The 17,416-nt window shown below is 41.7% G+C and overlaps 2 protein-coding genes across 2 annotated transcripts; one reads left to right on the forward strand and one right to left on the reverse strand.

Moving 5' to 3' along the window:
* Positions 1–13,760: 13,760 nt before the first annotated feature.
* LOC110486969 (dexamethasone-induced Ras-related protein 1) lies at positions 13,761–15,435 on the forward strand. Its single transcript, XM_021558840.3, has 2 exons — positions 13,761–14,217; positions 14,443–15,435. Exons 1-2 carry the CDS (start codon positions 13,947–13,949, stop codon positions 14,976–14,978), a joined length of 807 nt encoding a protein of 268 aa, XP_021414515.1. The 5' UTR covers positions 13,761–13,946; the 3' UTR covers positions 14,979–15,435.
* Positions 15,436–15,711: 276 nt separating this feature from the next.
* Positions 15,712–16,789, reverse strand: med9 (mediator complex subunit 9). The gene is made up of 2 exons (XM_021558843.3): positions 16,656–16,789; positions 15,712–16,417 (listed from the first exon to the last, which is right to left on the reverse strand). The coding sequence occupies exons 1-2, from the start codon at positions 16,733–16,735 to the stop codon at positions 16,198–16,200; spliced, it is 300 nt and encodes a 99-aa protein (XP_021414518.2). The 5' UTR covers positions 16,736–16,789; the 3' UTR covers positions 15,712–16,197.
* Between the last annotated feature and the right edge of the window lie 627 nt (positions 16,790–17,416).

The following is a 17,416-nucleotide window of genomic DNA, read 5'->3' on the forward strand; positions in this document are numbered from 1 at the left end:
TCACTGAAGGATGCTGACAAGTGATACATCAGCCGCTGTTCCTGCCACCTGGAGTCTCTTGACATGTGTCTGTCTAGTCTAAGTCACTGAAGACTGGGTTCCTTCAATAACCTTCCCTCAACAATCTATCAGCCATGAACAAGGTGCACACTTTAGTTTAGTGGGCCTTCTGCACTCTTAGATCATGGGATTAGGAAAGTTCTGGCTGCCTGTGTCTAACCCCTTAGCTCCGATTGCTATGTGCTACCATCCTACCATATCACCACCAGTCCCAGGAGTTCCCACACCCAAATGTCAGCATGTTCACTGGCCAGTGTGGCTGAGCGTCACCATCCTCTTACCACCAGCCTCCCTTTGGCTCGCAATTTACTGAACCATTCCGGCACAATGGAGCCTTGCTGGGTGAACCAGTTCTTGATTGTTCTGGACCTATTTCCCCACTTGATATTATGTAATTAACTTTGTGTGCTCCCTGGTGTTAGTAGATTTGTTGTGATGATGCTGTCAGTATGAAAAGGATAGGCTTAGTAGAGGGGTCCAGTGTTTCAGCACTGTGCTTAACGGTGAACGTATTGTATGGAGTGGTAGTTCCTGTATTGTTCAACCCAACCTTACCCTTCGGTGGCACTAGACAACAATATATTGACCTATATAGCTTGTTTGGACAAAAGGACCTGGACCATGATTGGTTCTGCAGCATGTTGTGATGACCTACTGTTCAGTGACCATGAGGAAAATGCAGGCTAGTGGGAAAAGGGCTTCCTGATGAAAATTGGCATTGCCAGCTGAAGCAGGTGTTGGCAGATGGGCATCAACTGTATCACAGACTGATGTTAAGGCTTGAGATGTACCGAGTTGTGAAATTCTTGTTCATTTTGTGTTTATTATGCACCTTTCAAAAGGTTTTACCTTTTACAAAGTCCAAGTTATATAACCAATGAATAATGCATTGACAAAGTAATGTCGTCTGTGCTGAATAAGACATGACTGTTTCCAGGTGAATGTCCTGTTGACTTCAGAACAGCAGGTTATAAGTAGAACTGGGTCAGAGTGAATGGATGGGGGAGAGAAGTGTTATAATGCCCCCCAGTCAGTCTAGTCAGTGTTCCAGGGCTACAGAGCAGAGGATTCATCACCCCACTGCCCCAGATTCAGGAGGAGAACCTCATACTGAGCCAGTCATCAACCTGCGTAGATGGAGTTAGACAATCAGTCATGGTGAAGTCCTGGTGGCGTTCATGAATTCGTATATGAATTTGTTTCCACAGAGGACTCAAAGTAAGGTAGTGCACCCTGTGGCTGTCTCCATGGTGACAGTGAGTTGGACGGTGGCTGCCATGTGCCGTTGCTAAGCATTGGCTTTGTTCTCGTCCCCTCTCTTCATGAGCAAGTCATATTACTATGGCTTATGGGTTGAGTTTTTGGATAAAATACATTTGAAAAGTATTCAGACCCCTTGACTTTTTTCCGTATTTTATTACATTACAGCCTCATTCTAAAAGTTGTTCAATTGTTTTATTTTCTCATCAATCTACACACAATACCCCATAATGACAAAACAAAAACAGATTTGCTTAAATGTTTTCTAATTTATTAAAATAAAAAAACGGCAATATCACATTTACATAAATATTCAGACCCTTTACTCAGTACTTTGTTGAAGCAGTTACAGGCTCGAGTCTTCTTGGGTGACGCTACAAGCCTTAAAGGGTCTCCAAATAACTCACAGGATATGACATCGAAGCTTGTCCAGCTCATCAATGGCTGCCACTGTGTACAGTACATGTCCACCTGTTTAAGTAAAGCCCTTTAGCGTGGTTATAATGCCATGAATCATGTCCCACTGTCGCAGTCAGGTCTCCATTTAATAGCTAATGTTCTTAATAATAACCAAGCCAGAGGAACAGGGCTAAAACCCTACTTTCTGAACACCGTCATTGTCTTGGGTGGTCTAGTGCAGCAGGTTGGTCAGACAGACACAGCTACTGGGCTCAGTATAATGGCCAGTAAGACGTAGTGGTGGGAGCTAACCGCTAACAGGTAATTTCTCTATCAGCGGAGTGACTCCACACTTGCAAAGGAACAGCCCAGCTAGCACATTTGGTTCCTTGGAAGTTGTGGGAATGTAGATGTTTTGTTTCCCGTTGGTTCTGGGAACGAAGCCATACGTTTCCTGACGGGTAAAACTGAAAGCTATTTACACGTTCTGAGGACGGAAGTGAAAAATTGACCTGTTCTGGGAAAGTACATGTTTAGGCTGCAGGAAGGTTGTGGGAACGTTTAGCTATGGTTCCCTGAAAATGTTCCTGGGAAGTTTTATTAACGATCTGAGAAAGGAAATTCTAAAACGTTCACTGAATGTTTCAATACCACTATTAATAACACTGATCATGTAGTTTGGGTTATCTGTTTTCAACTCAAAGCACCAATTCATCTGCTTAGGCATTAACCATCCAAACACTTGTTTTTGTGGCAAGACGTCAGTGAGATTCCAACCTGTGATCTTCTGTTCTTTATCCATGGAATTGGTCCACTGTGCCACCAGGATGGAGCTACTGTAGCATGCTATGTTTATTTTTTTACTCATACAAAGCAGAACATTTTTGTCTAGTCAGACAGACAGCCAGCCCTCATTTCAACGGAAACAAGAACTCATTAAGATCATTTAATGGGCGTGGCCCACACACCTGAACACAGGTAACAAGATAGAGGATAGAGGCAGGATGGTGACGCTGAGAACGTGAGTATCAAGAATGGTCCATCACCCAAAGGACATCCAACCAACTTGACACGACTGTGGGAAGCATTGGAGTCAACATGGGCCAGCATCCCTGTGGAAGGCTGATGACACCTGGTAGAGTCAACATGGGCCAGCATCCCTGTGGAAGGCTGTTGACACCTGGTAGAGTCAACATGGGCCAGCATCCCTGTGGAAGGCTGTTGACACCTGGTAGAGTCAACATGGGCCAGCATCCCTGTGGAAGGCTGATGACACCTGGTAGAGTCAACATGGGCCAGCATCCCTGTGGAAGGCTGTTGACACCTGGTAGAGTCAACATGGGCCAGCATCCCTGTGGAAGGCTGTTGACACCTGGTAGAGTCAACATGGGCCAGCATCCCTGTGGAAGGCTGTTGACACCTGGTAGAGTCAACATGGGCCAGCATCCCTGTGGAAGGCTGTTGACACCTGGTAGAGTCCACATGGGCCAGCATCCCTGTGGAAGGCTGTTGACACCTGGTAGAGTCCAGGCCCCGACGAGTTGAAGCTGCTCTGAGGGTTAAAGGGAGTGCAACTCAATATTAGGATCCTGACCAATGGTGACTCCAATGCTTCCCACAGTTGTGTCAAGTTGGCTGGATGTTGTTTGGGTGGTGAACCATTCTCGACACAGATGGGAAACTGTTGAGCGTAAAAAAAAACAGCAGCATTGCAGTTCTTGACACACTCAAACCGGTGCGCCTGGCATTTACTACCATCTCCCATTCAAAGTTATTTAAATGTTGTGTCTTGCCCATTCACCCTCTGAATGGCACACATACATAATCCATGTCTCAATTGACTCAAGGCTTAAAAATCATTCTTTAACCTGTCTCCTCCCCTTCATCTACACTGATTGAAGTGGATTCAATAGGTGAAATCAATAAGCGATCACAGCTTTCACCTGGTCAGTCTATGACATGGAAAGAGCAGGTGTTCCTAATGTTTTGTACACTTAGTGTACATTTATGAAAATGTTTGTTAGGAAGAACATCCTCTCTGCATCTGGGCCTAGGGAGACTCCACTGAACTTTCTCTGTCTCTCTCAGCCCACACACACAAGTGTTTCACACACAGAGACTGGCAGCAACCCACAGGTGAAAAGAGAAAGAGTCTGATATCAGCTGCTTTGCATTTGACACGTTCAGAACTGAATTTGTCTCTGCTTTGATGGGTGCTGGCAGGGGTGGGCATTCCGCACATGTCACATTTACCGTAGGCATGATTGGCTTATGAGTCACTCTGAACATTTCTCTCTGGCATTCTCTCTCTTTCCCCATAACACACTCAGTTATTGTTAGTCCTCTAAGACTCAGCCAATGAGTCAGTCCTGCGTCCCAGTCTATTTACTCTCATTTTATTCTGATTACAGAGTCAGTTGAATTATAGAGCTAAAAATAGACAGGTACCCTTCAGGACCTGGGCATTTTGGTTGTGTTTATAGTAGAACCTGTAAGAAAACAAATGGGCACACAAGGATACATTGATACAAATGTTGAAAAGGAAAAATATGTATAAAAATGCAGTTTAAATTCCATTGGCCTATCCACACAAATATGAAATGTGAATAGCAATAAAACATGAGCATGCCAATTTAAATACTGGTAAAATAAATACAAATAAAACAATGTACCCTTTACCCCATATCTGTAAAAAAGACAAATTAAACAATGTACCCTTTACCCATATCTGTAAAAAAGACAAATTAAACAATGTACCCTTTACCCATATCTGTAAAAAAGACAAATTAAACAATGTACCCTTTACCCATATCTGTAAAAAAGACAAATAAAACAATGTACCCTTTACCCATATCTGTAAAAAAGACAAATTAAACAATGTACCCTTTACCCATATCTGTAAAAAAGACAAATTAAACAATGTACCCTTTACCCATATCTGTAAAAAAGACAAATTAAACAATGTACCCTTTACCCATATCTGTAAAAAAGACAAATATAACAATGTACCCTTTACCCATATCTGTAAAAAAGACAAATAAAACAATGTACCCTTTACCCATATCTGTAAAAAAGAGAACTAATCTAAAAAAACAAACATGATACAATTCTTGGATTCCAGTGATAAACGATATGACTCTTCGGTCCTCAACATATGACCCTACCCTTAACTCACGTCACTCTCTCTCAGTTTGATGGGTCAGTGAAGAGTGTTGTCTGAAACATAAAACAGGGTAGTAATAGATCTTTACTCCATGAACTGGATTCAACTGGCTTTCTAGGTGCACACCATAAACAACCAAGATCATTACATTAATATGGGTTACATCAATAATGTGACATCATATCTTCCCAAACCAAGCCAGTCAGCTCTGACACAGTTTTCATCCAAAGACCATATGAACTACTGAATCACTTTCACAAACACTCAAAATAGGGTTTGAAAATAAAAGTGTCCTCGGCTCACTGTCTAAGACACTCAATTAACAAAGTGTCCTCGGCTCACTGTCTAAGACACTCAATTAACAAAGTGTCCTCGGCTCACTGTCTAAGTGAGAAATGGAAAGGATTTTTATCATCTGAGGTCAGACGCAGAAAAGTATAATGAATAAGTGCTTCTGCTTGAAGTGAATGATATCCAGACCCTATTCATTTTATAGTGGTATAAAGTGATCATGTGTAACGGTTGTCGTCTGGAGAAAGAGAGGAGGACCAATGTGCAGCGTGGTAAGTGTCCATTATCTTGATAAAATAATTGAACACTGAACAAAACAACAAACGAACAGTCTTGTAAGGTGACGAAAACCACTAAACAGAAAATACATACCCACAACCAAAATGGGGAAAACAGGCTACCTAAGTATGATTCTCAATCAGAGACAACGATCGACAGCTGCCTCTGATTGAGAACCATACCAGGCCAAACACAGACAGGGAAAATAATCACCAACAACCAACATGGGGAAAACAGGCTACCTAAGTATGATTCTCAATCAGAGACAACGATCGACAGCTGCCTCTGATTGAGAACCATACCAGGCCAAACACAGACAGGGAAAATAATCACCCACAACCAACATGGGGAAAACAGGCTACCTAAGTATGATTCTCAATCAGAGACACCGATCGACAGCTGCCTCTGATTGAGAACCATACCAGACCAAACACAGACAGGGAAAATAATCACCCACAACCAACATGGGGAAAACAGGCTACCTAAGTATGATTCTCAATCAGACACCGATCGACAGCTGCCTCTGATTGAGAACCATATCAGGCCAAACACAGACAGGGAAAATAATCACCCACAACCAACATGGGGAAAACAGGCTACCTAAGTATGATTCTCAATCAGAGATGACGATCGACAGCTGCCTCTGATTGAGAACCATACCAGGCCAAACACAGACAGGGAAAATAATCACCCACAACCAACATGGGGAAAACAGGCTACCTAAGTATGATTCTCAATCAGAGATGACGATCGACAGCTGCCTCTGATTGAGAACCATACCTGGCCAAACACAGACAGGGAAAATAATCACCCACAACCAACATGGGGAAAACAGGCTACCTAAGTATGATTCTCAATCAGAGACACCGATCGACAGCTGCCTCTGATTGAGAACCATACCAGGCCAAACACAGACAGGGAAAATAATCACCCACAACCAACATGGGGAAAACAGGCTACCTAAGTATGATTCTCAATCAGAGACACCGATCGACAGCTGCCTCTGATTGAGAACCATACCAGGCCAAACACAGACAGGGAAAATAATCACCCACAACCAACATGGGGAAAACAGGCTACCTAAGTATGATTCTCAATCAGAGACACCGATCGACAGCTGCCTCTGATTGAGAACCATACCAGGCCAAACACAGACAGGGAAAATAATCACCCACAACCAACATGGGGAAAACAGGCTACCTAAGTATGATTCTCAATCAGAGACACCGATCGACAGCTGCCTCTGATTGAGAACCATACCAGGCCAAACACAGACAGGGAAAATAATCACCCACAACCAACATGGGGAAAACAGGCTACCTAAGTATGATTCTCAATCAGAGACACCGATCGACAGCTGCCTCTGATTGAGAACCATACCAGACCAAACACAGACAGGGAAAATAATCACCCACAACCAACATGGGGAAAACAGGCTACCTAAGTATGATTCTCAATCAGAGACACCGATCGACAGCTGCCTCTGATTGAGAACCATACCAGGCCAAACACAGACAGGGAAAATAATCACCCACAACCAACATGGGGAAAACAGGCTACCTAAGTATGATTCTCAATCAGAGACACCGATCGACAGCTGCCTCTGATTGAGAACCATACCAGGCCAAACACAGACAGGGAAAATAATCACCCACAACCAACATGGGGAAAACAGGCTACCTAAGTATGATTCTCAATCAGAGACACCGATCGACAGCTGCCTCTGATTGAGAACCATACCAGGCCAAACACAGAAATACAACAAAGAAAAAGAACATAGACTACCCGCCCCAACTCACGCCCTGACCAAACTAACACAAAGACATAATAAAGGAACTAAGGTCAGAACGTGACATCATGCTGAGACAGGATGTTGCAGCAGGTTTTTATTAAAAGAAGACATTGGCAAGGAGGCACTGAGGGATGTTACAGAACACAACAATTCCACATAGATATTTCAGATATAACAATTTGTCCTTTATGTATTGAGTATAATTGTTTTGTATGTATCTAAATGTTTGGTACTGTAGCTTAAAGCTTGTTTCCATAATACTATAGCGACAATTCCGATTAAATTCATTAAAAGGCCATTTTTATGTATCTGTAACCATTACATCACCTTTCAAGATGTCAACTCAAAACTGCGATAGTAGTACCCTCTGTGTCCAGTAACGATCTGGCAGAGAGAAAAGGTGGTACCCTGGTCAGAACAGCTGATGTCATCGTAGCCTGTTCCACCTGTAGAGGAGAATGTCCTTCTCCTCTACAGGTGGATTCGGGGCAAGACAGAACAGAAGTGTGACCATAGAAAACAGATAGGGCTGTTCACACCTTCACAAATAAAAGTGGATTTGCCTGTGCTTCCTTCCTTGTCTTCAAAGTAGAGTCGAAACGGTAGCAAAACTTCTCAAACTCCTTGGCTCGAAAAAACCCATTTGCACACCGCTTCTGAGCCGGCCCTTGCGACAACCCTGAGTAGAAGACAGATATTTCATGCATAATTACCATGATATCAGATTGAAACAAAGTAAATTATAAGAAAGCATTCCTATTTGTCTGGAAAGTAAATGGGAGTGACCTCCAGCATGGCCTGTCAGTCACCAGTCACCTCAGTCCCCAGGAAGATGAGAAGGATGCAGAGAAGAAAAGATGCAGTCAGGACTCACACGATGAGCAGACAATGGTGGTGGTCTGGTGGTCTCACTACACTTCTTTTCATGTGCAGGGTTACACCAACACTGTGTGTTACTTATGGATTCATGTGCAATATAAATGTTCATTACGAAAGATATGCATGGTTATTTCACTTCTACGATGTTTTGAGAGTTCCGGGTGCAAATCAATTGTATCTATTTGTGACATACATGCTCTGTTATTAGTAAAACAGCAAGATACTTGCCAAAGTCGGCAGATAGAAGCTGAGCTGCTCCTCCCTAGAAGAGTGTGGAAAGTTCAGCTGTCTTCTCAGTCGACATGTAGGTCCTGTTAAACAGAAATGTGGGGAAATGCTGCTAGACATATCACCTGCAAGGCATGTTTGTGTGGCACAAATCAGTTATTGGGATCTGTAATGTCTTTGTGTGCAATGTGACCTTACTCTACCCAATGCAATGCAATGTTTTACTTGAGTGAACCAAGCATTTTGTATCAACACCGTGTTTTAAACTTGCACAATTACACTACATGACTAAAAGTACGTGGACACCTGCTTGTCGAACATCTCATTCCAGAATCATGGGCATTAATATGAAATTGGTCCCCTTTTTGCTGCTATAACTGCCTCAACTCTCCTGGGAAGGATTTCCACTAGATGTTGGAACATTGCTGCAGGGGGGACTTGCTTCCATTCAGCCACAAGAGCATTAGTGAGGTCGGTCACTGATGTTGGGCGATTAGGGCTGGCTCACAGTCCGCATTCCAATTCATCCCAAAGGTGCGATGGGGTTGATGCCAGAGCTCCATGCAGGCCAGTCAAGTTCTTCCACACTGATATCGACAAACCATTTTTTTATGGACCTCGCTTTGTGCACGGGAGCATTGTCATGCTGGAAGCACAGAAGCGTCTTGAATGTCATTGCATGCTGTAGCGTGATTCATCACTCCAGAGAACGCATTTCCACTACTCCAGAGTCCAATGGCGGCGAGCTTTACAGCTCTCCAGCCGACGCTTGGCATGGTGCATGGTGATCTTAGGCTTGTGTGCGGCTGCTCAGCCATGGAAACCCATTTCATTGAACTCCCGAGGAACAGTGCATATGCTGACGTTGCTTCCAGAGGCAGTTTGTAACTTGGTAGTGAGTATTGCAACCAATGACAGACCTGCTACGCGCCTCATCACTCAGCGGTCCCGTTCTGTGAGCTTGTGTGGTCTACCACTTCCTGGTTGAGACGTTGTTACTCCTAGACATTTCAACTTCACAATAACAGCACTTACAGTTGACCGGGGAAGCTCTAGCGGGGCATAAATTTGATGAACTGACCTACGACAGTGCCACGTTGAAAGTCACTGAGCTCTTCAGTAAGGCCATTCCACTGCCATGTTTGTCTATGAAGATTGCATGGCTGTGCGCATATCTGTCAGCAACGGGTGTGGCTGAAATGTCAGAATCCACTCATTTTAAGGGTCGTCCACATACTTTTGTACAGTGCAATCGGAGTGTATTTAAAACCCTTCACTTTTCCACATTTTCGTACGTTACAGCCTTATTCTAAAATGATTCAATTCAAATATTTCCTTATCAATCTACACACAATACCGCATAACGACAAAGCGAAAACAGGTTTTTAGATATTTTTGCAAATGTATAAAAAAAAAAAAAAACGGATACCTTATGTAAGTATTCAGACCCATTGCTATGAGACTCGAAATTGAGCTCAGGTGCATCCTGTTTCCATTGATCATCCTTGAGATGTTTCTACAACTTAATTGGAGTCCACCTGTGCTAAATACAATTAATTGGACATGATTTGGAAAGGAATACACCTGTCTATATAGGGTCCCACAGTTGGCGTTGCATGTCAGAGCAAAAACCAAGCCATGAGGTCAAAGGAATTGTCCGTAGCGTTCCGAGACAGGATTGTGTTGAGGCACAGATCTGGGGATGGGTACTAAAAAATGTCTGCAGTATTGAAGGTCCCCAAGAACTCAGTGGCCTCCATCATTCTTGGAAGAAGTTTGGAACCACCAAGACACTTTCTAGAGCTGGCCACCCAGCCACACTAACAATCGGGGGAGAAGGGCCTTGGTCAGGGAGGAGAACAAGAACCCGATGGTCACTCTGACAGAGCTCCATAGTTTCTCTGTGGAGATGGGAGAACATTCCAGAAGGACAACCACCTATGCAGCACTCCAACAATCAGGCCTTTATGGTAGAGTGGCCAGACAGAAGCAACTCTTCAGTAAAAGGCACATGACAGTCCACTTGGAATTTGCCAAAAGGCACCTAAAGGACACTCAGACCTTGAGAAACAAGATTCTCTGGTCTGATGATCTACAGAGAATATTGAGAAGATATGCAGAGAAGAATGGGAGAAACTCCCCAAATACAGGTGTGCCAAGCTTGTAGCCTCATACCCATGAAGAATTCAGGCTGTAATCGCTGCCAAAGGTGCTTCAACAAAGTACTGAGTAAAGGGTCTGAATACTTATGTAAGACAGACAGACAGACAGACAGACAGACAGACAGACAGACAGACAGACAGACAGACAGACACAGAGAGAGACAGACAGACTTTTTCGTAGGCTGGGGTATCTCCACTAACAAGACATGTGGAAGAACATTTAATGCCTGGCTGTGTGTGGAACAAGTACTCCAGGGAGAATTGATTTGCATAATTAATGGAAAATTGGCATCCAACTGTACCCCAGTGGATGATACTGAGTTGCACTCGAAGACACATGTCAAATCAAGCAATGTACCTTCCTCCTCAGCGACAGCTAATTAGCAACACAAACTATTTCAGTCTGGTAGCTGTCAAACTATTTTGATGCAAAAACAACATCTTGCATTTTCAAGGATGAAGAAAAGATTTGTTCATTTACAAAAGACATGACTGATACGGTGATGTAAGACTGTAAATACCATCAATTCCTACCAGAATAGATTACAATGTTGTTGCTGTCTGTATAATGTTGTTGCTGTCTCTATAATGTTGTTGCTGTCTCTATAATGTTGTTGCTGTCTCTATAATGTTGTTGCTGTCTCTATAATGTTGTTGCTGTCTATGTGTGCATTGATCATTTGTATAGTATTATGTGTGAACCCCAGGAAGAGTAGTTGTTGCTCCAGCTGAAGGGGATCCAAATGAACAAGTTTGTTAGACTGAGGCATATATAACAACTTAACATGGACACATCTATTTCATTCTGGTCTCATTGTCACCCATTCTACCTCTTTCTCCTTATCTTACTCCTCTGCGAGTGCATGATATGAAGAGCGTGCAACATGTGTCTTTCCAATTCCCATCAAGTGGCATAAAATTGTGCAGGCACAAGATTCTGAAATTACCCTTTACATTTCTCATTGGAATAATAATCTTCAATCTACCCATAGATAGACAGGCTAGACATGTTTAAACAATAAATAAATAAAATAAGCTTGCATTCAATTGACATTCAACCACTGGCAAAATCCCCTCACAATGATTTCAAACTTTAATACACAATGAAATTAAACACAGACTACCCCTTGCTAATCAGGAACCTCTCGAGTATGTTGCGGAAGACTGTCGTTAAAATTACTTCACGGGAATCTGGTAATTATGTTTGTAGTTTAGCTAGCCGCTGAATGGCTCTAAATTCACAGTCGGCATGCAGTCAAAGCATGCATTTCAGGAATCACAGTAGCAATTAATCCTGGTCCATGGTTAAAATATTAAGCCATTTAAAAAGACATGTTTTAAGGAAAACACTACGTTTTCGCTATAGTCCTCTCTTGCTTTCATGCGATTTAAAGGTGGGCTTGTCCTAGGTGTCGGACTCGAGGACTGTCGCTCTCCATACGAGCGCTGTGACTGGTTGCTCAAAATTCTGGGGTGGGGCTTAGTGAAGACTCAATTGCCTCTTGCACACAACAAGCTTCCATTCCCCGTCACAAGGGAATTTGTGACTGATTTAAGAGGAAATGAACAACCCTGTTATGGTCAAACCTTACTTTATTTGGCACTAAATATGCACTTACTATAGTCCTTTTTTGATTTGATAAGGGAAAACATGTTTTTATTACATTGAACATGTGTGGCAGCTCTTCTTGACAGAATTTTTAACATTTGGTGAAATCACTACCCACAATTGACTAATTTCGTGGATAAGACTCACAACTGTTATAGTCTGTGAACTGAATAAACTTCTCACTGAGCCTTGAAAACTTTATAAACTAATGGTACTCATTGTCAAGTATTCAAGTTGAATTATGTTTTTCTGAACAAGTACCTCTCTACAAAGGAGAGCACTTAGATTATATGATTTAGTTAAATTAGGTTTGTATAAATGTTTTCTAAAATAAGTGGTCTTCCTATACATTTATATGTATAAATAAATGTATGATTGGAGCATAAATCCACACATTTTTACATCCATTAGTAAACACAGCCTACAGGTTGAGAGAATGGACGAGAGAGAAAGAGAGAATATACACAGAGAGAGGGGGGTGATTGAGAGAACAAGAGCGCTTTCACTTTTGTTTTGAGAATGTAGACAAAAATAATTACCTTGATTTACTCTAAGGTGTGAAGAAAGATAGGGAATTTCACCAATAACTAGTTTTATGTTCAGTAGGCTCACCATGGCAAGCTATAACTTGATTGATTGATTGTAATCTCATTTGAGTAGGCCTACTTACAATTCATGTGTAGCTTCTCTGCATTCAAGTCTATCAAACTCATGTGAAATATTTTGTCTTCAAATTATTTTACTTTAAAATAAAGTAAAATAAATAAATGCATTATTGGTAGCTGGGTCAGTTCAACTGTGCCTACCATCATTTGCTTATTACCTTGGTAGGTCTGAGATGTCTTCAACTGCAGGGACAACAACGTTTTAATAGTTAGCCAAATGCATTTTTCTTCTATCATTTCCATAAAAATGTCTATACTTCTATAATGTCCATACTGTAGCGCCATCGTCCGGTCCACACAGAAAGTATGTGCCCGAAATACGAGGCTCACTGGGCTGCGCGAGCTCAGCTGACGGTTTTCAGGACAGGGTACAAGAAACTGAACGTCTCGTGAAACAGAAAATGGGCAAAGGACGGTCTATGTTAATTTCTTATTGGCAGTGAAACATGTTGACATGAAACATGAAAATTAATTACAAATGTTGCGTAATATTTATTTATATTATTATTTGCACACAGAGTGATCAACATTACCATAATCACCAAATTAATAACACTATGTTCTTGAGTATGTGTCCTGTTTATTGTGTTTTACTTGAATGCAAATCCTTGTAATGCATGGTGGATGTAAACATGGTTATGTGTTACGCCGTCACCAAAAGAGGTTACCTACACTTTATGCATTTATATATTTTCAGTTTTTTTTATAAAACACTGCACTATGATGAATTGTCAGTAAAAAAATTCAAATCTGCAGAAGTTTAACTCATTAACAGTTTCTGCGAAATTGGTGTTAAGTGAAAGAGTACACGGTTGCATTTTACGCATACTTTACACAGGGTTTTTAAACCCATTTATTTCTCAAAAGTTTACTCTGTCCGCTCAGATACAGACTCACGTATAAACAGGCGCAAAGTCATAACTACAGCCTCTCTCTCATACGATCTATGCATTCTCCCCTCAGACCGATGCGTAATTGCATGACGCACCGGGGAGGAGTGTGTTCGGCGTCGCCTATATATTCCCAGTCCCGCTCGCTTCAAACTCAGCAAAGTAGCAGCGCTTACAAAGAGGCAGGATCCCCCAAAAGCAAGTAGAGCTTTCATTCAGCATCTCGCTCTCCTACCAAAGACATTTGTCGGTGCGCAAAGCTCGCAATTATGATTAAAAAGATATCGCCTTCCGAGAACGAGTTTAACATCCCGGCCAAAAACTGCCACAGGATGGTGATTCTAGGATCCACAAAAGTTGGCAAGACGGCCATCATCTCTCGGTTTCTGAATAAAAAAGTCGAGGACCAGTACACGCCAACAATCGAGGACTTTCATAGGAAGTTATACAGCATTCGGGGAGATGCGTACCAGTTGGACATTCTGGACACCTCTGGAAACCATCCTTTCCCCGCTATGAGGAGACTCTCTATCCTTACTGGTAAGCTTAACTGTGAACGAATGAAACAGACAAATGTCTTTATGTAAAACTGAATCCTAATATTAAGCTTCATTCTGCAAATTACTTTCTATGAGAATAATATTTCAATTTAGCTTCACTAAAATGCATGCTTATGCTTAACGCAAAACTTGTGCTGTGCATTATGGAAAGTACATTGACTTTTGAGTTGTGATATTAATGTTCCTTCCATCTCTCTCTCCTTAGGTGATGTTTTTATCTTGGTGTTTAGTCTGGATAACAGAGACTCCTTCCAAGAGGTCCAGCGCCTGAAGCGTCAAATTTACGAAACCAAGTCCTGCCTGAAAAACAAAACCAAGGAGAACGTAGATGTCCCGATAGTTATCTGCGGGAACAAGTGTGACCGGGAGTTTAACCGGGAGGTTCAGAATGAGGAGATTGAGAAGCTGGTGGCTGGTGATGAACAGTGTGCCTACTATGAGATCTCTGCAAAACGGAACACTAATGTCGAACAGATGTTTCAGACTCTTTTTACCATGGCTAAACTGCCCAACGAGATGAGCCCGGACTCTCACCGCAAAGTTTCCTTACAGTTTTGCGAAGTACTGCAAAACAGCAGAAGAAAATCTTTCAGAAATAAGAAATTCAAAGACGGCGAGGCATACGGGATTGTGGCACCGTTTGCGCGCCGACCAAGCGTGCAAAGTGACTTAATGTATATCAAAGAGAAAGCTACTGGCTGCAGCCAGGGAAAAGAGAAAGACAGATGCACCATCTGCTAAGGACTCACTTGACAATGCACATGGAGACATGTTACGAGATGTTCTATACAGCGATGGAGATGATACCCGCCAGGCTTCATGCCAGTGTGCTGAGTCCAGGATAAGGAAGCACGCCAAGACGCAGTGACAGCCAGGGGTGTATGTGACCAAACCACGCGAGAAGGCATGGTCATTGTCAGATATTTATCTGTGGAGTCAGGGTGATCAAATGTGATATGGCTTCAGAGAACCTCTAGTGGTCTTGTTACTATAGCTACATGCTGTAAAATGACATTACTGAATGGAGAATGAAGCCTGCACTTGTGGGGTGGCATTTGTTTACATTTTATTTTTCACACGGAACTGAACTTGAATGTTAATTGCATACTTAACACATATGAATGCTTATTCTTATGTCATCGTTTACTTTTTACAAAAAATAAACATGGAGAAAATAAAATGATCAATTTGAAACGTATATCCATCCCTATGTCTGTCATCCTTTTGAACATTGGTCAAGCATATTCCATGCCCTTTCAGTGACACTTATACCATTAGCTAAACAAGTAGCCTGTACCTAATTTATGAAATACATACTTTCTGAGAAGAGTTAGGCATATGGTAGCTAGCAGATTGATGTTTCCATTTAGGCCAACAAGCTATTAACATGTAATTCATGAAAAATAACAGCGCACTTAATGTGGCCGATGCTACAATCTTACTAAGAAACTGAGTAAAGACAAGTCACAAGGAATTAAAACAAAGGTTTAATTTTAGGCCTACTGCATTGACAATCTGCAGCACGCAATCTGAATAGCGCAACAACAAAACCATCACATAAAATAATCATCCACTGCATACACAAACTTGAGAGGGCATTTTAATTCAGTATGGATAATACATTTTTTACAAAGTAAAAATGGGACAGTTTACAATACAAGATAATGCCTGAAGGTAGTGTTATAGTGAAATAAAATGTGCTCTGGTGGTTTTGACAAACGGGATGAGTTCAAGTTATACTGCATGAGTTGTTAGATTTGAAAGGCAAATGAGAACACGGAGCCAAGAGATGGAATCCCCAAAAATAATCCATATAAACAAGATCATTTCTCACGATGTCAAATGGATGGTCATTTTCTCAGTCCTCTAAATATAAAAATATATAATGTTCAGTACATGTGTGTTCCTCTCCAAGTGTCTCCTGAATTCAGTTAGTTTCTTTAGTACTGTCAAAAATCCCTCACGACGCTTTGGGAACCTCAAACATACACAAACTCTTGTATTTCTGCAGTAGCTGATTCTTGGTGCGGACTTGCTCCCGCAGCGTCTCTAGTTCTTGCTGCTGCTCCGACAGGCTCATGTCAATTCCCGGCATGGCTCCGATCTGCTCGCGCGCTTCCTGAATCCTTGTCTTAAACTTGACCAGTTCTTGATGGACATCTTGACTATCTTTGTCCATGCTTTCGACATAGATGGACAAAGAAGTACACGTTGGTTAAAGCATATTATTTTTTACAAAACACAAACATAATTTAACCAAATTGTTGCTGCTTCTCAAGATTAGACTATTGAACTGTAACTAGCAAGCTGGCTAACGTTAGCGTCATAACACATTCTACCAAACCAGGACAAATATATGCATAAACTCTCCCCGGTAATAAACACACTATCGAAATACATGTCAAATTAAAGACTTACCATTTTATAACGTCATGAACCAAAGGGAGAAAAGAGCAATCATCGTTCTCACTTCCTTGCTTTGGTTGATTCGTCGCCATCCCGGTCGATGCGAATTGACTGGCGCCTACAATTTACATCATCAACCAGTGGCAACCATAGACTTATATAGACATCGCATCATTGTACAGTATCTGTCCCATTATGGCATCTGTGAGAGCACTGAAAATATTATCGGTATACTGACAATGTATGTCTCTCCACCCTAACAATGGGATCCCTTTCTTTTGATTGGTAAATATATTTCATTATTGTAATAATTTTCTAAATATTCAATGAGGGTTGTTGACGTCAGCTGCCTGTATTCAATAGAGAGAGATGCTATGCTACTAGCCTCATGCCATGAATATGCATAGCCATCTCGAGACAACTCCTATATAAAGTGTTTTTTTCTCAAAGTTGCCGTGATGTCAGGTGTCATACTTATATCAGTACACCCGTAACAACTTATGCATTATAAAACTTCTATTAGATCAAATTAAGCCCACGTAGCAAATAATACATTAACTGTCAATAAATTTGACACTCATTGTCATTGACCTCCATACAAAAATACCTTGCTTGATGGGCAAAACAATGAAAAAACGCCACCTAATGGAAAGGGAGACATATTTTTCTCAGAGTTGGGCCTCTCTCTTCCTCTTCCTCTCGGAGCACGGGCAGTGCCATTGAGGCCATCTCCATTTTGAAGTAGTCAATTTTCTTCTACTATTTCTATGAGT

The sequence above is a fragment of the Oncorhynchus mykiss genome, chromosome 13, assembly GCF_057628025.1.
Source record: "Oncorhynchus mykiss isolate SJ-2025 chromosome 13, ASM5762802v1, whole genome shotgun sequence".
In the NCBI taxonomy this organism is placed as follows: domain Eukaryota; kingdom Metazoa; phylum Chordata; class Actinopteri; order Salmoniformes; family Salmonidae; genus Oncorhynchus; species Oncorhynchus mykiss.